The following is a 21,414-nucleotide window of genomic DNA, read 5'->3' as shown; positions in this document are numbered from 1 at the left end:
TACACCATAAAATTCTAAATAATCATATGAACCTAGTGGTGCAATTTGTTCCCAAAATCCGACTCTTAAGTGCCTCGATTATATCAAAAGGTATTTTTGAACTCGTTCCATTTGGAAATTGAAAAACATATTATTGCTCTGTAAAATCTTAAATATTCTTCTAAAACCAATGTCATGAATTGTTTCTCAATCTAATACTCCTATGTATCTCAAATAAATAAATTAAACATTTCTGTCTCCACAACGGGTAAGAAACTGACTATGCTGACCAACTAAAATCTAAGTGATTTACTCGAATCGTGAAACCTTTCAGGGTTTTTATGACATTCCAAATATCTAAAGAAATTTATCCTGTGAATTTCTGGCAGGTTGTTACACGAAGTCCTTTGACTTCTATTGTCTCACAATAGTAGAAAAGTAACGATCATCGAATTCCTTCTTAAATCTTTCCCACGAGATCCTTTCCATGGCTCTCAGTTCCACGATAAGAAGTTTTCTTTTGGCACCCCACCATAGTGTGCTTCTACTTGGATCAAATAGCTTGCGTACAAGACTTTTTGACTTTTGGTGCATCCACACAATCGAAAATCATTTCAATATCTGAGGTCCACCTCTTTGCCTTCATTGGATCCTCGTTATCGAAGAAACCCAAGTAATGTAAAGCCAAAAATCACTCATATGAGCACCCTCGTTGCTCCTCCCGAGGGGAATTAACTTGTTGAATGTCCATATGTCGTGCATAAAGTTCGTGTTGTTACTGCAGTAAGTCCGAAATATGATTAAGTGCCCTCGTTAATTTGCTATCTCTCCCTTGTGACTACCTATCAGCTGCTCGCCTCATGGAACTCTCTGTAACACCATGCTCAGATCTCGCCACAGAACCCAAGCCTATCACTTTTATCTTAACTTACACTCACTAAACACAGTTTAAGCCTATCATTATCTAATATTCAAGCTTATGATGCTAAAGATCAACTTCTATATCTCTAGTACTTTTCCTATATGCCAATGTGGATTTACCCAGAGCCATATAAAAGCTCAGATACCAAGTTGTCGTGCCCCATTCCCTAGTAAAGAATCTGGCAAGAATCTGTAGTGCCAAGGGTGCCAACCAATCAGCAACACCCAAGCTTCAATCGAGTTAGGCATGCAATGTTCACTAGAAAGTGCACATGTAAGAAATAGATGTCTAGTTTGCAATGGAAAAGTAATGGTTTAGTTTGAATGCTAAATGTTATAGTACCAAAGTCTAAAAACCCTATATATATATATATATATTTTTTTTCCCTTACAATATACACATATCCAACTGTTTATACACCCAAATAAGGCCGACTGAACACATGCGGTCGCCTAATTGATAAATATAAATACAACTCCCATAAATGAATAGGTTCTACAACAGAAACAGGCTCATGCACCTATTGCTCAGGCTGGGTTGGAACTTCCTCCATGGGTATCACTCTTGGATCTACTTTTGCATCAAAGTCTATAGCCTAGAAACCATCAAATTAAAAGTATTACTCAGGAATTAAATCTATACATGTGGATTTGTATGATTTCTTAATTTATGGTTACACGCGAATATATGTGTGATTAAATATTAAAATTTTTGATATTTTGTTAAGGAATTCCGGTTTTATTATATAAAATTAGGGTTAAATTATTTTATATAATTAATATATGAAAAATAATGACATTCAATTCTTTTTATCATTTTTTATATTTTAATATAGATCAAAATTATATTTTGAGTTTCTGAATTCCGATCTGCCTTGGCCCGCGGACTAAAATTCAAAAGCGGTCCCTAAACCCGCGCAGTACATTGCGCCATATCTTGTCTCCTCCAAGGCCACCGCCGCCGCATCAATGGCATCTCGTTCTGAAACCTTCGCAACATCGGACAATGACGACGACAACGATTTCCAGATCCCTCCCGCCCAAACAACGACTAAAAGCACCCATCCCGGCAGATCTCTCATAAGCTCTCGAAGACCTCTCAAGTCCTCCAATTCCAACTTCTACTCATCCAAGAAGGTGAAGCGCTCCGGCAAAGAGAACGTGCCGGAATCCACCTCCTCGGCCCACATTAAGGAGGAATCACAATCCGACACGCCATCGTTGCAGAATCCCACGCTTCCTGTCCTTGATGCTCATCAAAATATCAAGGTAGACAATGATGCAAGTACTTTGGATTGTGATGCTAAAAGAGAATTGTTGAAAACAAGAGAGGGTTATTTATGCAATTCAGTGGAGTCTAGGTTAATGAAGTCGAGAGTGGATTTCGCTGTCAATGATGATTTTGAGGTGGGTCCGGAGCTCGATGTGCTGCTCAAGTTGTTTTCTGATGTAGAGGAGGGGGATGGAAATGTTGTTAATGGCGAAGCTTTTCATCCACAGGAAAGAAATGGCTTAGATTGTGATGGAGTTTTTGTTCAAATTCGATGTCCGCTATGTGGAATTGACATCTCTGGCATGAGTAATGTACAACGTCAGCTACACTCCAATGAGTGTCTTGACAAAGGGGAAGCTAAAGCTCAAGATGTGAGTTTTCCCTTCATTTTCTTTTCTTTCTTTGGAACCGTGTCCTTCATTGTAATATACTCCCATAATCCGTCTTTCACTTGCGTAATAACGGGGCAATGAGAGTAGTTAACATTTCTATTGGCCGGAAGTGAACGCCATTTGTAACTTCTGCCTGAAAGTAGGTTAACTCCTATTTCTTGGAACTCTTGTCCTCTTTTTTTTCTTCCCGAGGTAAAACTGATCTGGCAGAAGCTTAGTTACGGTTTGGATTGTGAGAAGAAATGAGATGGTTTTAGATGAAAATTTAAAGTTGAATAAAATATTATTAGAATATTATTTTTTAATATTATTATTATTTTAAAATTTAAAAAAATTAAATTATTTATTATATTTTGTGTAAGAATTTGAAAAAAATATAATAATAATGATATGATTTGAGATGAAAACACTTTTACTATCCAAACGGGTAATTGTGCCTTTGCTTCTTCCCAGATCTGATCTATTTTGTCATTATACACATTTCTGATCTCTTAGGACAGGCCATTTTTACTTAAATGAATGCGAACTTTAGCATGTTTTATGCAGATTACTGTTCCTGCTGATGAAAGCGAGCCTCAAATTCATCGTCCAGTTGTTGACATCTCTCCTGTTCTTGAGTGGGTTCGCAGTTTAGGTTTAGAAAGGTATGGGGATATTTTTGCCCGAGAAGAGATTGATTGGGACACCTTACAATGGCTGACAGAAGAGGTGTGCTTCATTCTGAACTGTTTGATTACAAACCCACTGATTCTATTCATCTTAGGGTAGACATTGTGTCAATCAGATTAAGCTCTTGACACTGCTGGTTGTGGATCATGAATACTTCTATATCCATTTAACTGTCAAAATGTTCTTAGAACAAAAAATGGGATTCAGTTTTTAAGCAAGATGAGTACATATGGATATAATACAACCTGGGCGGAAAAATATAAAATATTCCATTACCTTGTACAGATGGAAAGATCATTGATGCTGCTGGAAAACTCTGATATCTTGTGTGGTAATTGAAGTATACTCGTTAAGCTTAACAATGTATTTTGTTTGGATGTAAATGTTTCTAGCAATGGAAATGTAGTGATTAGAAACCCAGTTCTGCTCTCTATATCTTGAACCACTCCAGGTTCATGTTCTTTTCCGTCTTATTACTTGTTTAGTTAGTGAAACAAAATTTATCTGATACTTGTTTTTTTCCCTCCTTTCATTTTTACTTTAAAGGATCTGTTCGGTATTGGTATCACTGCACTGGGTCCAAGGAAGAAGATTGTGCATGCTCTTAGTGAACATAGAAAAGGAAGTGCTAATGTTGTTGAAACACATTCTGATATGCATGCCTATTCTGAGGCTCAAAGACAGAGCACCAATGGAGTTCAAATTTACAATGATGCTTCGGATATAACAGTGGATGAAACTAAAAAGATAGCTGTAAATAAGTTGATTACAGATTATTTTCCAGGGTCTGTGACTGATGGGAAGAAAGTCAACACCTCTGTGGGGAAGAGAGAGGTAGGAAAAAGATGCTCTGATTCTGGCCTTAAACGTGCTGTGGCGAAAAATATTTTCAGAAATGGCAAACTCAAGGATGTTCCCTCGTGGTGCTGCATAGCAGGAACACCATTTCGAGTGGTAAATGCCCTTTGAATTGATTATAGATACTGTAATTTTCATTTGTCACTCTTGTTGAGTTTTTGTAGTTCCCTGCCACCATAGAGCTTCCTCTTATGCAATAAATTGATGTTCACTATGGACTGTGGTCATGCATTCCCATGAATTTGAATTCTAAAACTTGATCATAAAATGCTGGCTTGGCCATTGGGGCAGCGACTCATATTTAGCAATGCAGTCACTGAAATTTAGTACTGTAATGGGTTAATGTGATTCCACGCCCTGTGTGCAAACCTTTTCAGAACAATTTATCTGATTTAGGCGAAAGACTTTTGTTGTTACACTTCTGCTATGCATTTGCTTCTTGATATTTATTATAAGTTATAGTTCTTTTACACGTCTTCTTTGACAACCAGATTTTAAGTTCTGATTAACATTTGCAGGATGCTTTTCGATATCTTAGAGGAGACTGTTCCCATTGGTTTCTCACTCATTTTCATATGGACCGTAAGTTCATTTCTTTTGTACATGTAATGAAAGTACATGAAAGTATCTGAGCATTTCTTCTTTGTTATGTTGCTTCAAGTTGCTTTTCTTTTTTATTCGATTTAATTGCTATATTCTGTCTTTTATCTTTACAAGAACCACAACTTTGATTCACTGACATTGCTTAGCTGACTGAGGCAAAGGAAGTTTTCTTTGATTGCTTGAGCAAGACAGTAAATTCTTTTTTTATTCTTGGGAAGAACTAGATGGTGAATTCAGCTAGGTTTCCTCGATACTAGTTGTCATTCCACCCATGTTCTAAAAGCACAATATTTCTTTTGCATTCGCTTGGTTTGCTATTGAAATTCTAAAGGCTGTGTTGTAGTTATATATCGAATATTACAGTTTTTTCTATGTAGCTCATGCATGTATGCTTTTCTGAGAAGAGCTTAAGCAGAAGCATCATGCTAATACACTTGAATAGTATATTAGTGTTCTTGTTGAAACATCATGTTACGTGCATTAAGATTGGGGGAGTGACAGGGCATAAAGTTAAATTGAAATCTGCCAGGGTAAGGTAACACTCTATGTCCCCACATGCTATTGTAGCTAAGTGTCTGGTACCCTCTTGCCATGATCCATCTTTAAAAATTTATAGGTCCACCATGGTATATCATATTGAAGCATCTAGTAAAGAAAACCCTGATGGATGGCCATGAGGATTGATATCTATTATGCGTAGTTTGTGTTGCGTTGCGTTGCCTTAATGTAATAATGATCTTCCAGGGGGTGCTCTGTATTTCATTGTCCAAATGAATGCCTGGGGCTGGGTTGTTGCAATAATTTAGAGGGAAGGATAGTCATTTTGTAAGCCTTGGCTTTTTGCTTTATACCATTGGGTTTCTTCTCTTATTTTTGGGCTGCAGATTATCAAGGTCTAACCAGATCCTTCTGTCATGGAAAGATTTATTGCTCCTCGATCACAGCTATGCTTGTGAATATGAAGATTGGGATCCCATGGGACAGATTGCAAATTTTACAGCTCGACCAAAAAATCAATATTGCTGGTATTGATGTGACCTGCTTGGATGCAAACCACTGTCCTGGTTCCATAATGATACTTTTTGAACCACCCAATGGTAAGGTGTGGTTCAAACTGACTTCCTAGTATCTATATCTAATTTTCACTATTTTCCTGCTATTGTATTCAAAGCTCATTGGGTCTCCTTTTTTGCGATTAGGCAATTCTACATACAGGGGATTTTCGCTTTAGTCAGGAAATGACTAGCATGCCTGTGTTGCAATCACGTCCTATCCATACTCTTATCCTTGACACCACTTACTGTAACCCCCAGGTGAGTCTACTTGAGGTGATTTGTCTTATGTGATTTCTTCCAAATAAAAAGGGATCAATTTCCTATCGGAGTTGTGGGCTTTATACAAACCTGGATCCTTCGGCTTTTCTTAGTAGAGTAAGGCTTTTGGTTGGCTTGGTTAAAAGCTTACAAAGCAACCAAGAATATTTATGCAATTAGTTAATAACTAGGTTTGGATGGCTGAATCTACCTGGCTCATTTGAGTCTGCACTGTTTATGACATTGCTATAGACGCGGGCCTTATCGGTCTCAGGCCAATTCATTGGCTTTGAAAGTCAGAATTCTATTTTCTTGGGAGTATATATTGTGTATATTCACTGATGTAAAACTGAATTGAAAAGCACACCTCTGTGTGTATTCCTATAATTTCCCCTAAAAATAATGCCTAACAATATAGAACTAATATAGAAACTGAAGTCGATTTAATCATAACGGACAGAGTTTATATCAAGCACATTTTCACATTTGTGCTTGTAACTTTATGTTCTCGTTCACCTTTGGCACTGAGAAAAGTTGATAACAACATTGGAAGCTTTTCCTTTACTTTCACTACACACACACACTCTTATGGTTAGAAAAGTGTGGAACCCCCTTTCATTTTAATCACTATTTTTTTTAATCATACTCATCAAAGTCTAGTGTCATTTCATGATTTATTGCAGTATGACTTTCCAAAGCAAGAGGCTGTAATTCAGTTCGTCATTGATTGCATTCAAGCTGAAGCCTTCAACCCTAAAACGCTTTTTCTGATCGGTAGCTACACAATTGGTAGAGTTCACATGCCTCTTTGTCTCTCTCTCTGTCCTTCCTCCCCTCTCTATGGATCTCCATAGTAGACTTCTACTTTCTTTTTTGACAAGTAAAAGAAATTTAATTAATACGAAAAATAGGCATAGCCCAAATACAGGAAGTATACAAGAGAATGCACCTAATTAGGATCTAGAAATAGATACGAGGAAATCATGGACATTGGGACAATTAAAATATCTAGCCATTTTTGCACTATTTGGTTAATGCAATCCCCTTCTCACTTTTTGGTTGCAATTTTCATACAGTTATCTATTTATGATCAAAGAGTATTTTCTTTCTAGGAAAGGAGCGGCTGTTCTTGGAGGTTGCTCGTGTGCTCCGTAAAAAGGTTTACGTCACCGCAGCAAAACTGCGTATTTTAAGATGTTTGGGATTCTCAGAGGAGGACATGCAGTGGTTTACAGTGAATGAACAAGAAAGCCACATTCATGTTGTGCCAATGTGGACACTTGCGAGCTTCAAACGTCTAAAGCACATATCTGATCAATATGTGGTAAAGGAATAATATCTTTGCACTGTTCTTTCAATACATGGATTCACAGTTACATAACTGGAAAAGGATTTTGACTCTCTCTGTCTGCCTGTCTCTCTCTCTCTCACTCACACACACACAAATCACATATGTTTGTGAAAATTTCTCCAGGCTACCAGGCCCTTGCATTTTGACTATTTTAATGGACTCACTTTTTGTAAAAATGTGTGCCCTCTCTTTTGAAGTGACAAAGTCTGACTTTGTTTAGTGGGATACGCACTTGTTATATTTTGGAATCTTATTGATCAGGGTCGATTCAGTCTCATAGTTGCTTTCTCTCCTACTGGGTGGACATTTGGTAAAGGAAAGAAGAAGTCTCCGGGGAGAAGGTGGCAGCAGGGTACGGTTATAAGGTGAAGTTGTAATTTTCTTGACTTTGTTTACCTATATTAAGCCCTTAGAAAACCATCTAGATCTCTCGTGTTTCACATGTTCTGGACCAATTAATGGATAGATGTCACAGTCCACGAACGGAATACATGGGCCATGGGCCTTGGGCCAATTAATTTCACTTACAACTTCATTTACTTTGATGCTACTTGTTATTTGGACTACAATATAGATAGTGAGCCTTGGGCCTTAGTTTTATTTTCTCGTATGTTTTTAGTATGTTAGCCTAGGTCCATGTAGGGGTCATGTCCTTTATGTAAGAGCCAAGGGCTCTAGGGTTTATTCATTCAGAAAGTTAATGAAAATATTATTTCTCCTTCTCTTATCATCTTCTTCCTTTCTTCAATGGAGGTGCTCCCCTCGAAGTGAGCAATTTCTTTATATTTCTCTTTATGCAACTTGAGGTGTGTTACAAGTGGTATCCAGAGCCAGTCTTTCCTTGGATCGGCTTCATCAATCTATGGAAATAGAAAAAAATTATTTCATCCATGCTTAACATCAGAGAGCAAGTCGAACAATCACAGCAACGTTTGGATGTTATTTTGCAGAGACATTCAAAGATGTCAAGAACAACCTTGAAGATTTTCAGAACAACTTCAATGAAGAGTTCTCAAATCTGGAAAACCAACTATATTGTCTGGAAGAAGAGGAAAAATATACAGCAACAATGGAAGAAAAGGAGGTAGTCATCCCCGCTAGGCTTACTCTTTCTCATGTTTCCATAAATCCCGTTAGAAACCAAAAATCATTTCCTCCATTCTCTGATTTCTCCCTCCGAATCTCGTGTCCTTCCCTTCCTCTTAGAAATTGTTGTCCATTTTCTTCATTTCTTTCGGTTGTCCTTGGCAACAAAGACTCATTAACAATAAGAATAGAAGGCCTAGCCATTAGATGGAAATTTGATCCCGGTGGCATCGTGTTTCAGATTCCCGACTCCTCACCATCAACCCGAAAACCCACACCATTTTCATTTTATCTATTAACTCTTTTTTCCCATCTCCTAGGGCTAAGGTTTCACTCCCTCTCTCTCTCTGAGGCTTGGTTCTTATTTTCGGTCCCTTCGGGATTTAATCACTCTTCTCTCGTTTATTTCCTCTCTTCCTCGTGTCTTTCTTGGTTTCCATGGGATTACATCTCGTGTCTTTCTCTCGGATGATAATGGCCGAAGGTTCATCAGTGTGAGGGCTGCATGTAAGGTGTTTGAGAAAAGGCCAGATAAAAGACCAGACGCTACGGTGGTCAACACTGCCATTGTTGACCATGGCGACGGGGCCGTGAGCTACCTGAAGCTACGCGAAACGCTCGACGGCGATGGCGACGGGGCATGGAACCTGAAGAGCGTGGTTGCTGCCACTTGGATTGTGGTGTACGGGGTATTTTATGGGAGGATATGGTCGCAGAGGAATGCTGATAGGATGTGGTCTTCCAAGGCAAATAGAAGGGTGGTGACTTTTCTTGAGAAGCACAAGGATCGAATACATAAGGAGGGGCAAACCTGTTTCTGGCTTTGCACTTTTTGAGTCCAAATCACTGAAATGGCCTGGTATGGAACGAGCCAATTTGCTAGACATAAATGGCCAGATTTTTGCAGAGCAGGGAAGGACCTGTAACACTAATGCATTAATCTGTTGGAAAAATGCTCCAAAAAGACCAGCAAAAAACTTTCATGCTTTGCCCTGTTAGATGAGAATGGAGCAAAATGTCAGCTGTCCCTCAAGGCAGGTGTCTTCTATGATAAAGTGTCAAATGTGACCATCTGGGGAAACAACTCAACCACTCAGGTTCCGAAATTTTTAAATGCTAGAATCAATGGCATGTCAGTCATAGAAGTTATCGAGGATCGCAAGTGGTCAGAGGTGGAGTTTACAGAAAAGGTCCAAAAGAGAGGTGGTGTGTTGATTAAAAAATGGGGAAGATCTTCAGCTGCATTAACTACCATGTCAATTGCCGATGCAATACGATCTTTAATTACTCACACTCATGAGGGTGATTTGTTTTCATCAGGAGTTTATGCCAACGAAGATCCTTATGGAATAGCAGAGGATATTGTTTTCATCTGGAGTTTAGTTACTCACTAAAGGGTATGAGTCTGGCTCCTTACTGCAGTTCATGAATAATTCTCTTACTATATATGGGTTGAGACTTTGTAGGCACTGGGCTGCACATCCTTTATGTGATAGAAACTCGATGTTTGCTTGTTTTGTTGTTTCTAAGATCACAAAATTAATGGGGTTTTCTAAGGCGACACTGTTTTATATACTCTTACTATAGAAGATGTCTGCTCCTCAATTGTTCGAGGAAATACCACTTAAGGATGTTTTTAAGCCCATTGATAAAGGAAAGGGAAAAATTGGAACAGATAATGTTATGGCTCTTGATGATGTTGTGACAGCAACCATTACTAACCCACATTTAGAGGAAGCCATGTATTGCATTCTTAGATGGATACACAGCCTTGCATTTTGGTGGATTGTTGCTCAGTGTACTGCTGAATTAGCTAAGGATAAATCACAATATGTGATGGGTGTTGGTTACCCACTGGATATTGTAGTTTGCAGTGTTTTAAGGGCCAACATGAATGATTGTGTTTATCCTACTGGTACTGTGTTTATCACCTACCTCCTTGCCAAGGATTTTAGGGATGAGAATCGGAAAACTCATCTTCTAATAGTACCAATTCAGTGGCCTTATGATAGAGGAAAAGGACTAGACTATTTGAAAGATAACCTTGTGTTACCCCCTTTTAAGCCAGCATGTAATTTGAAGGGTGGGTTAAAGCTTGATAAGGTGCCAACATCAGCAAGAAGTTTGAAGTCTTGAGCCATTCTCAGTACATCTTTTCTTGGTACAAAGAAAATTCTTGTTTTTGACCCAGGTGGTGGGACAGTTGTGGGCAAGGAAAGTAGCACCTTGTGGACAAGGTGCTTCTACGGGGGATGGTTTGTCACAGTCCACGAACGGAATACATGGGCCATGGGCCAATTAATTTCACTTACAACTTCATTTACTTTGATGCTACTTGTTATTTGGACTACAATATAGCTAGTGAGCCTTGGGCCTTAGTTTTATTTTCTTGTATGTTTTTAGTATGTTAGCCTGGGCTCATCTAGGGGTCATCTCCTTTATGTGAGAGCCAAGGGCTCTAGGGTTTATTCATTCAGAAAGTTAATGAAAATATTAGTTCTCATTCTCTTATCATCTTCTTCCTTTCTTCAATGGAGGTGCTCCCCTCGAAGTGAGCAATTTCTTTATATTTCTCTTTATGCAACTTGAGGTGTGTTACAATAGAGTGAGGCTTTTCATATGCTGCGAAAGTGTTCTGGCTCCTTGGCTGCAGGCTATGTGACTATAAACGGCCGAACGTTCTGTTCACCTTCTATTTTGCATAATGCGAAGTACGGGTCTGATGCTTGTTTTAGTCCTATACAATTCATTACGGAGTTATAGGGCAATTTTTTTCACAAGGATTTAGTGCACCCCTATAGTATCATATATGGTAATTCTTGATTGTAGCCGCATAGTAATTAATTCTCTGTGATTGTAGCTCGAAGTTTACACTGACGTGAATTTCAGAGTATGTGATGACTGGTTCATACCAGCCAAACATGACTAAATTGAGATTTTTGCCTCGTTCCCCAGGTATGAAGTGCCGTACAGTGAGCATTGCAGCTTTACAGAACTCAGAGATTTTGTGAAGCTTGTATCTCCGATGAATGTAATACCAAGCGTAAATAATGATGGGCCTGATTCTGCCAATGCAATGATCTCTCTCCTGTCATCTTGATGAGATTGTAACATATGCTATGTAATAAACTTAGAGGGGAAGGGAAATTATTCCAGTAGTCCCTTCCCCACAATTTCAACGAAGGATGAATACAATAGAAGAGATACAAAAAAACATTGCGTGAAGTGAAGCACTAACATTTAATTTACAGGTAGCCTCTATTTTTGCGTGAAAGCTTCATTCTCGCTCCTATGAGAAATTTTATGAAAACCTGTCATATGCTTCTCTTCTATGGAGGTTTTATTTTTCCAGAATGTATCTAATTTTTGGCCCAAGTCTTCTGATAATCGATTCAACATTTGATCAACCTATGTATATATATTTAATCTCTTCAAAAAGTTTAGTAATAAACATAAAGACCCTATTGTTTTGATGGAGAGGACCTTTAATTAATTTATTCGGAAAATTTTCCAAGTAACAATTTCAACAAAATCTTTCAATTTCTTATTTTACTATGTTCAACATTTTGTATTCTTCTTATCTTTTTTTTTTTTTGAATAATATTTCTCAAAGATAAAAAACTCGGTTACATTGATCATGCAACACTGCACTCAATACATGAATGGAACATTCCTCCATCCAAACATATTCTCCCTCAAGGGAAAGTGCATGCCTAGCCAACGAATGTGCTACAATATTCGTTTCTCTGTGATTGGAATTTATTTGCCATCCAACACAATTTGACAAGAACTGTTTGATATCATAAATCACTGCTGAAGCTTCTGAGTTGTCTGATCTTGATGGGAACCAAGGTGGGCCTAGTCTTAAAGATATGTTGCAAGTTCCAGATGAGCCAAATACAAGTTCAAGGGCTTAAACGATAAAGATTATGCTTTGATTCATTTCATAAGCTATGGAAAGGGCAACAACATGACTGCTTTGGACACTTGAAGGCTTTCAACTTATTTAATTAATTTCAAGGACCTATTTTATTTGCTTAGAATAATTGGGTTTATGCCTATGTAAGGGTATGTTGGGAAAATTATTATTTTATTGAACTAGAGGGTTACTGTAGCCGAGTTACTGTAGCGCCATACTGTAGCCGCGGTACTGTTCACTCAAGGGTATTTTTGGAAGATGGGGTTTTATTTTATCTAGGGTTTCATTAGGTTTTGCTTTAAATACTCTATGTAGCCTCATTCTAATCAGATTATGAAGTTTATAAAATTTGATGAATTTATTCATTGTGAGTTGAGTTTTACTCCTCTTGTTCTTAATTGAACTTTTGAACTTATCAAAGGTAAATCACAACCTTTGTGGCGTTCCTCCTTTGTAATCTGGGTTCTTGAGACGGGTTCTTCAACGGGTCTAGATTTTAATATAATCTAGGTTCTTGAAACGGGTTCTCATCGGGTCTAGGTTCTCCATCCTTGACTTGATTTTGGCTTTCTTGGGGAGTTTTCAAATTGATTGTGGGTTCAAGGGATTCCTTTCCCGCGGGTTCATATCATTTGGTATTCAGAGCAAGGTTTCCAATCAGGTCTGATTCTATCTTTTAATTTTAGCATCCTTAAATTTAATTCTAGGGCTTCATTGTTCTAGGGTTGCCAAAAAAAAAAAAATTGAAACAAAAAGTAGGCTGCCGAAATTGTTAGGGTTTTGGATTTGGCTGAAATTTGCATCACCTAGGGTTTCAAAATTCTAGGATTTTCTACATCTCTAAGTTTGTCAATTGCTTGGAGTGTCGTTCCATTGATTCTCTTCTACTTCATTGTCCATGCTTGTGTGTTTGAATTCAATTGGTTGGTTTTCACAACTGACTATTGCTGTTTGTGGATGAATTAGAGAAAAGAAAAGAAAGGAAAGAAAAGAAAAGAAAAGAAAAGAAAGGAAAGGAAAGGAAAGGAAAAGAAAAGAAAAGAAAATTCGAAAAAAAAAAAAAAAAGAGGATGAAGAAAAGAGAAGGTAGCATATTCAAAGTTGCTACATAGTTACAACAAAGAGAAAGAAAGAAATTTGTTGATTAAACCTTATGATCAAAGGGGCTGCTGCATACATCACTCAAGTTGGTATCTTGTCTTATTGTTACTCTTTCATTCGTATAACTTCATTGATTCTCGTGTCATTTTTATTCCTTCATGTTTCTCTTGTTCTTGTTTCCTGGATCTAATTACTAGTTGGGATAATACAAGGTTGTATTGTCTTGATTTAGTTCAACTAGTTCTTAATGAACTTGAGTGGGAAAACTCTTGAGGTAAAAGGCAAGAGAGTGTGAGATTATTATCGAGTAAAAAGCCAATTCAGAGTTACACACGAGTGGAGTGTCATTATTTGAGTGTAAACACGTAAGGGAGTGTGTGAGGTTTTTCACTAACATTCTTTTTGTGCAGCACATTATGATGTCTCATAGGAGTGACTCATCACCAAAGGAGATGGTAGATAACACATCCTTTGTGTTGCAAGTCATGCAACAACAGTTTAAGAAGTTGAACTTAGTGTTGGGTGAAGTGAGAGATAGGATGGATCATCAAGATGTGGTAATTAGAAATCTTCATGGCAGGAGAGATAGGAGGCGTCCCGAGTTTAGTGTTGAAAATGGGTATGAGAATGAAGAGTATGGTGATTCTCTTGTTACTAGGCATGCACTCAATACAAAAATTAAGATGGATGATATAGAGCAGAAGAGTGAGAATATTTTTCATACTAGATGCCACATTAACAACAAGGTATGTAGTATGATCATTGATTTGAGGAGTTGTATTAATTTAGCTAGCACTACTTTAGTTGAGAAATTGAATTTACGTACCTTGAAACACCCTAGACCATACATGTTGCACTGGTTGAGTGATTGTGGGGAGGTTAGGATAAATAAGCAAGTGCTAGTTTCTTTTTCAATTGGAAAATACCAGGATATGGTGCTTTGTGATGTAGTGCCTATGCATGCTAGTCATATTTTGTTAGGAAAGCCATGGCAGTATGATAGGAAGGTGATCCATGATGGGTTAAGGAACATGTACAGTTTTGAAAAAGATGGAAAAACAATCAAACTTGCTCCTTTAACTCCAAAACAGGTCCATGGGGATCAATTGATGCTGAAATGTAAGGTTGCTCAAAACAGAAAGAGTAAAAGTGAGAGTGATCAAAAAAGAAAAAGTGAAAAGGAAATTGAGCAAACAAGGAAGAGTGAAAGTGAGAATGAGCTGAAAAGTAAGAGTGAAGGTGAGAGTGAAAGTGAAAGTGAGATTGAGCTGAAAAGCAAGAGTGAATGTGAGATTGAGAAGAAAAGAAATAGTGAGACCGAAATGGAGAAAGAGAGAAAAATGAGAGAGAAAAAAGAGGGTGAGACTAAGACCTCAAGCAAAAGAGAGAATGAGTTGAAAAATAATTATGAGGTCGAGAGTACAAAAAAAGATGAAGAAAAAGAGAGTGACAGAAAAAAAGAGAGTGAAAAGAAAAAAGAGTGTGAAAGGGAAAAAGAGAGTGAAAAAGAAAAAGAGAGTGGAAAGAAAAGAGAGTGTGAAGAAAGTGAGAGAAAAACAAAGAGAAAAGTGAGTTTTTATGCTAAGGCAAGTCTTAATCCTAACGAACTTGACGTATGTTTGCCTAGTATTGTTGTCTCTTTGTTGCAGGGATATGAGGTCGTGTTTCCAAGTGGTGTATTTAGTGGATTGCCACCCATTAGGGAGATAGAGCACTACATTGATTTTGTGCCAGGTGCAACAATTCCTAACCGACCTTTCTTGGAAGAACATGAGTCATTGACACACTTAAAGGGAGAAGGTAAGTTGTTGACCATAATGCGTGCTAAGCGGGAGGATTCTATTGAGACTTTTGCTCATGTATTCAAATACACACAAGGTATGGAAACTTTTGTGGTTGATGCTTTAGCAAGAAGGTATGTACTTATCTTCATTTTAGATGCAAAATTGTTGAAACTTGAATATGATAAGGAATTGCATGCTAATGATGATGACTTTGCTATTGTATATGGAACATGTGAGAAAGCATCGTTTGGTAAGTTCTATAAACTAGATTGGTACTTGTTTATAAAGAATAGATTTTATGTACCTACTAGTTTTATATGTAAGTTGCTTGTGTGCGATGGACATGGTGGTTTGTTGGGTAACCATGGTGTAAGGAAGACTTTTGTTGTGTTGCATGAACGTTTGTGGGAATATCATTTGCCTTTCAATGACGTGTTGCATGAACATTTGTGGAAGTATCAATTGCCATTCATTGATGTGTTGCATGAACGTTTGTGGGACTATCATTTGCCCTTCATTGAGTTTGCATATATTTGGAGTAGTCATTCTGGTGTCAAGAAAATATTAGACATTTTGTATGAACATTTATGTTGGTCTAAGATGAAGAGAGATGTCAATTGTATTTGTGGAAGGTGCATTACATGCAGAAAGGCCAAATTTATACTTTTGCCACATGCGTTGCATACGCCCTTACCTATTCCTAGTGAGTCATGTGTAGACATATCTATGGACTTTGTTTTGGGGCTGCCTAGGAAAGAAAGGAGTAGAAATTCTATTTTTATGGTTATGGATGGATTTATAGAGTTTGCATATAACAGGACCATGCATACTACCACTTTATATTCTCCTTTTGAAATTGTTTATAGACTTAATCTATTTACTCCTTTAGATTTAATGTCTTTATCTGTTGACAACAGGAGTAGTTTGGATGGATGTTCTCAAATTCTTGAACAAATTAATGACAATGCATATGAAATCAATGATAATGTTACTAACATTTTTCCCTTTGATCCAGGTGGAGATTCGAGGTCGAATCCTTTTGAGGAGAGGGGGAATGATGGGAACCAAGGTGGGCCTAGTCTTAAAGATATGTTGCAAGTTCCAGATGAGCCAAATACAAGTTCAAGGGCTTAAACGATAAAGATTATGCTTTGATTCATTTCATAAGCTATGGAAAGGGCAACAACATGACTGCTTTGGACACTTGAAGGCTTTCAACTTATTTAATTAATTTCAAGGACCTATTTTATTTGCTTAGAATAATTGGGTTTATGCCTATGTAAGGGTATGTTGGGAAAATTATTATTTTATTGAACTAGGGTTAGGGTTACTGTAGCCGAGTTACTGTAGCGCCATACTGTAGCCGCGGCACTGTTCACTCAAGGGTATTTTTGGAAGATGGGGTTTTATTTTATCTAGGGTTTCATTAGGTTTTGCTTTAAATACTCTATGTAGCCTCATTCTAATCAGATTATGAAATTTATAAAATTTGATGAATTTATTCATTGTGAGTTGAGTTTTACTCCTCTTGTTCTTAATTGAACTTTTGAACTTATCAAAGGTAAATCACAACCTTTGTGGCGTTCCTCCTTTGTAATCTGGGTTCTTGAGACGGGTTCTTCAACGGGTCTAGATTTTAATATAATCTAGGTTCTTGAAACGGGTTCTCATCGGGTCTAGGTTCTCCATCCATTGACTTGATTTTGGCTTTCTTGGGGAGTTTTCAAATTGACTGTGGGTTCAAGGGATTCCTTTCCCGCGGGTTCATATCAGATCTAGTTGTAGAGACCGCAGTTACCAACTCCTTACAATCTCCCTCAAAGATCACAGTAGAGAAACCCAACTCCATGCACAGAAACATTACTCTCCCCAAAGTTGTAGCTTCCACAATTAAAGGTTTGAGAGATGCTTCCACTTTAGCACAAAGAGATACTTGTACCTCCCCACTTACATCTCTGATAATGATGCCTAATCCGATTGTCTTCATTGTTGAGTCCACAACTCCATCCCAATTCACCTTTAGCTGGTTCAAAGCAGGCCTCCTCCATCGAGCTAGTTCTCTATGAGTTGCAGAAGCAGGTAACAGTTGAGAATTTATTTGAGCCTCTTTATAATCTTCAACTGTTTTAAGAGCTTTATGTATGACTTGGTCTGGTTTATCAAATTTGCCCTAAAAATAGTAGCATTTCTTCTAATCCAAATACCTCTTAAGATAACTGCTACATATTCAATCACCTCAGTCTGCAATTTATAGATCAATTATAACATTGTACATAAAATGGTTATAACATAGTTTTTGTTATGGAAAATGATACTATGTCACTTGGAAATGCCTTCTTAGTTTGACCGCTCGTTTATTTTAATTTTTTTTTTCTTAATGGTTAAGGAAGTGAATTTGTGTATTTTTTTTTATAAATTTTTAAAGATGTTTAAAAAAATGTGAAAGAATGAAGAAAAAATAAAAAAGGTGTAAATACACTATGGGGCATAGTAGCAGTGTCATTTTCTTATACATATTTAATTGGATGTAGTAATGGCTTGCTGGAGCCCTAGAGTCTTTACTTGATCCGGGAAATGTGTTGTATATGCTATTCCAAAGTAATCTATGAATTTGCTAATAAATCATTAATGAGAATTCCATCTATTTCTAATATTCAAATTTAAAAATTTATCTTTATAATTAAATTATACTACATGGATAATTTGTGGTGTTAAAATCTCCAAATAGAATTATTCTTATTTTATTGTGAAAAGACTAGATTGGTTCATCTCGTCGCAAGTACATCCCATATTCTATTGAGCGGAGTTCAAAAATGAATTTAAGTCGATAATTGGAAAACTTCCTTCCCTTGAATTTGAGTCGTTTAGAAATTTAGGAGCTATTGTCCACCAAAACGAAGATCCCAAATTGCATGAGCAATGAGTCTTACGTGTAAAGAGTGTTGTACCTAGGGGTGATAAACGGTCCGGTTGGACCAAACAGACCGACTGTTTCGGTCCAGACCGGACCGAACCGAGACTTAGACCGGTCTGGTCCAGTCCACATTTTAGAGGACCGAAAACATTCAGTTCAGTCCATGATCCAAGGTTTTCTCTGACTGGACCGGACTGAATGAAAAATAAAATAAAATAAAAATATTTTTTATATATAATAATTGTACAATTAACAATATAAATTTTTAAATATATTATTAATAGTTGTTAATATTCTATAAATTAATAATATTTTATATATATCTTCATCTAACCTATCACTATTAACAATATAAAATTTTAAATATGCTATTAACACTTGTTAATATTCTATGAATTAATAAATATATAATATCAATTAGTTAATTATATAGTAATTATATAAATTAATAATATAATTTTCATCTAATTTATTATTATTGACAATATAAAATATTTTTTTTATTGAGTTTGTTACATAATCCATATTAATAAGTCACTTAATTTAATTTAGTATTTTAAATAATTTTTTTTATTAATTATTTAAAAAAGTAAAAAAAAAAAGGTAGGACCTTTGGATGTTCGGTCGGTCCGGTCTGGTCCGGAAAAATGATGGACCGAAAATATTCGGTCCATCGCCGAACCGGACTAGACCATTTGCAGTCCTAGTTGTACCCTTGGGCCTTGTCGTAAAATTTTCTTGCCAAGTTACATGAAACAAATTTTGAAAGTCCACGAAAAAGCTGCTGGTAATTGCTCAAAATGTGGAGCAAAAATATATTGATAAAGATATTCCTCAGTAATATTTACGACTTTCATAGTCATGTGCGGTAACAAATTAGCAATACCAAACCAAATATGACATTGATTTATTTCATTTAGTTTGTGATCGAAACAAGGGGAAGACACCTTACACGATTTTGAATTAAAGGAGATTTCCAAAAATGGTGGATATAAATTGTAGATATAAATTGTGGATATAAATCAGGCTCGGTGTATGTAGATATTGCCTAGTAGGGCCGATAGTGGTACACAATGTGGGACGGAGTAAGGGCCATTCTCATGTAACAACTCATTCCTAGAAATGGAATGAACTGCTACTTATTTAATGGTGACTTTATGAAAATCAATAATTGGAGATGCAGGTGGAGAAGGTTGAGTTTGAAGAGAACAAGAGATTTCAGAGAGAATAATTGAATATGTGTCCACTAATATGAATTTATAAAGATGCTGGGTTTTCTTAATATTTTGTGGGACATAATGCCAATATGGCAAAAGAAATGCATCAAATAATTTTTGGAGATCAGACAGATGTTGAATTTCAGACTCGATAGGGAAGATTGTGTGCCAGTGAGATTTAATGATAATAGGAGATGCAAAAGGCTGAGAAAATAATAGAGAATTAACAATCTGAGAAGGGGAAGAGAAAAAAGGAGAAACAACTTTGGAGTATGTTGGTAATTTCGAATAAGCTAATAGTGAGAATAAATTGTAAGATAGCCTAAGATTTTATGGTAATGTCTCCAATACCGTGTATGGTTTTGGAGTTGCAGGAGGATAAGGTGAAAAATATGGAGGAGATGGTGGCCTAGCATAAGAAAATTTAAACTTTACTTTTGACTTTGAAGATGACATGATTTTCCCTATAAGAATTCTCGAGATAAAAAATTAGGAAGATAATTATATTCTCCTTTAATATGTTTAATATCAAAATAAAAAATACTTAATATAGTTTGCCATTTAGCAAATTTTTTTTTAGCAGTCAAGTTTTTTATATCTTTAATCAAAACTTCATTTGCTGATTTATAATCTATTCTAAGTAAAAAATTTTGAATTAACAAATTGTCTTGAAATTTAGAAATACATAATACAGTAGCTAAAATTTCTTTTTTAATAGTACTATAATTCTTTTGGGCAGGATTCCAACATCCTCAATGAAACCGAACAATCTATTTAGAATCAATTGATAATTTTTGCATCATAATTCCTCCAAAACCAAGATCAGATGCATTTGTTTCAACAATTTTAAAAGTATGAGGTGATAGGAGTCCTAAGCATGGTAATTTTTTAACGTGGGACTTAATTTTGTTTTATAATATTTGTATGCGTTTCTTTTCATGGGGTGGATTCTTTTTTAATTTTTTAAATAATGGTTTACATAATGGCCTGAGAGATTGATAAAAATCTGTAACATAATTAAGACTTCTTAAAAATCTTTGTAATTATTGCTTATCTTTTATTTCATCAGGAAATTTATTAACAAATTCTATTACTCTACTAATTGGTATAATAGTTCCTTGATAAATATCATGTTTAAGAAACCTAATTTTATTTTGAAATAATTTTATTATTGATGATGAAACAATTAATCCATTTTGTTTCATAATATGAGCAAAAGTATTTAAATGTTTCCAGCGTTATTCAATAGATGAGGAAAATATTAATACGTTATCTATATAAACTATTGAAATGTGAGTGAAATGAGTAAGTATTTCATTCATAATATTTTAGAATTCAATAGGATCATTTTTTTAATCCGAATGGCATAACATTTCATTCATAATGTCTGAATGGGACTGTGAACGTTGTTTTATACCGATCTTTTTCAGCAATTTGGATTTGTCAAAATCCATTATTCATGTCAAATTTTGAAAATACAAAAGCATTATAAAGGCGAGATAATAAATCTTTCTTATTGGGAATTGGGTATCTAATCCATTGCAATACTTTATTTAATGGTTTATAATTGATAAAAATTCGATGAACTTCTCTTTATAATTTTGCCTTTTTTTAACATAAAAAGTAGCACAACTCCATGGTGACTTGTTTTTCCTAGTTAATCCTTTTGTTAATAAGTCATTAATTTCTTTTTTAGAGAATTCTAATAATTCATTGTTCATTTGAATTGGTCTAACTTTAATACGAATATTCATTTTCATAAGGTAATTCAACTATATGCTGTTTTTTATTCCAAAAAGCATTAGGTAAGTTGGAGCATACTTTTTTTTCAATTATAGTTTTAAAATTATTAGTTTTTTGAATTAGTAATGGATCTTTTAGTTGTTCTTCAATCCTTTTATATTTTAATTATTGTTTTAAGAAATTTATCTGTTTTTCTTTTCTTTTAATCTTATTTTTTGTTAAAAGATTAATTTATTAGGTTAATGATACTTCTTTAAGGGAGTTAATTTCTTTTGATATAAGGGGAAATAA

General features: G+C 35.9%; 1 protein-coding gene and 1 pseudogene across 1 annotated transcript; both read left to right on the top strand.

Moving 5' to 3' along the window:
• Positions 1 to 1,764: 1,764 nt before the first annotated feature.
• LOC108994279 (DNA cross-link repair protein SNM1) lies at positions 1,765 to 11,794 on the top strand. Its single transcript, XM_018969416.2, has 10 exons — positions 1,765 to 2,544; positions 3,112 to 3,273; positions 3,781 to 4,188; positions 4,611 to 4,674; positions 5,580 to 5,797; positions 5,895 to 6,008; positions 6,692 to 6,797; positions 7,121 to 7,332; positions 7,621 to 7,724; positions 11,401 to 11,794. Exons 1-10 carry the CDS (start codon positions 1,870 to 1,872, stop codon positions 11,543 to 11,545), a joined length of 2,208 nt encoding a protein of 735 aa, XP_018824961.1. The 5' UTR covers positions 1,765 to 1,869; the 3' UTR covers positions 11,546 to 11,794.
• LOC118348747 lies at positions 8,322 to 11,468 on the top strand (annotated as a pseudogene).
• Positions 11,795 to 21,414: the final 9,620 nt, after the last annotated feature.

This window comes from Juglans regia, chromosome 6 (genome assembly GCF_001411555.2).
Source record: "Juglans regia cultivar Chandler chromosome 6, Walnut 2.0, whole genome shotgun sequence".
Lineage (NCBI taxonomy): Eukaryota > Viridiplantae > Streptophyta > Magnoliopsida > Fagales > Juglandaceae > Juglans > Juglans regia.
This window is presented reverse-complemented; position numbering and strand designations above follow the sequence as displayed.

Excerpts from the sequence above, each read along its gene's own strand:
- LOC108994279 (XM_018969416.2), top strand. The coding sequence starts at position 1,870 with ATGGCATCTCGTTCTGAAACCTTCGCAACATCGGACAATGACGACGAC. Across the intron at positions 4,675-5,579 it reads CACTCATTTTCATATGGACC|ATTATCAAGGTCTAACCAGA; the intron begins GTAAGTTCATTT and ends TTTGGGCTGCAG. Across the intron at positions 6,009-6,691 it reads CCACTTACTGTAACCCCCAG|TATGACTTTCCAAAGCAAGA; the intron begins GTGAGTCTACTT and ends GATTTATTGCAG.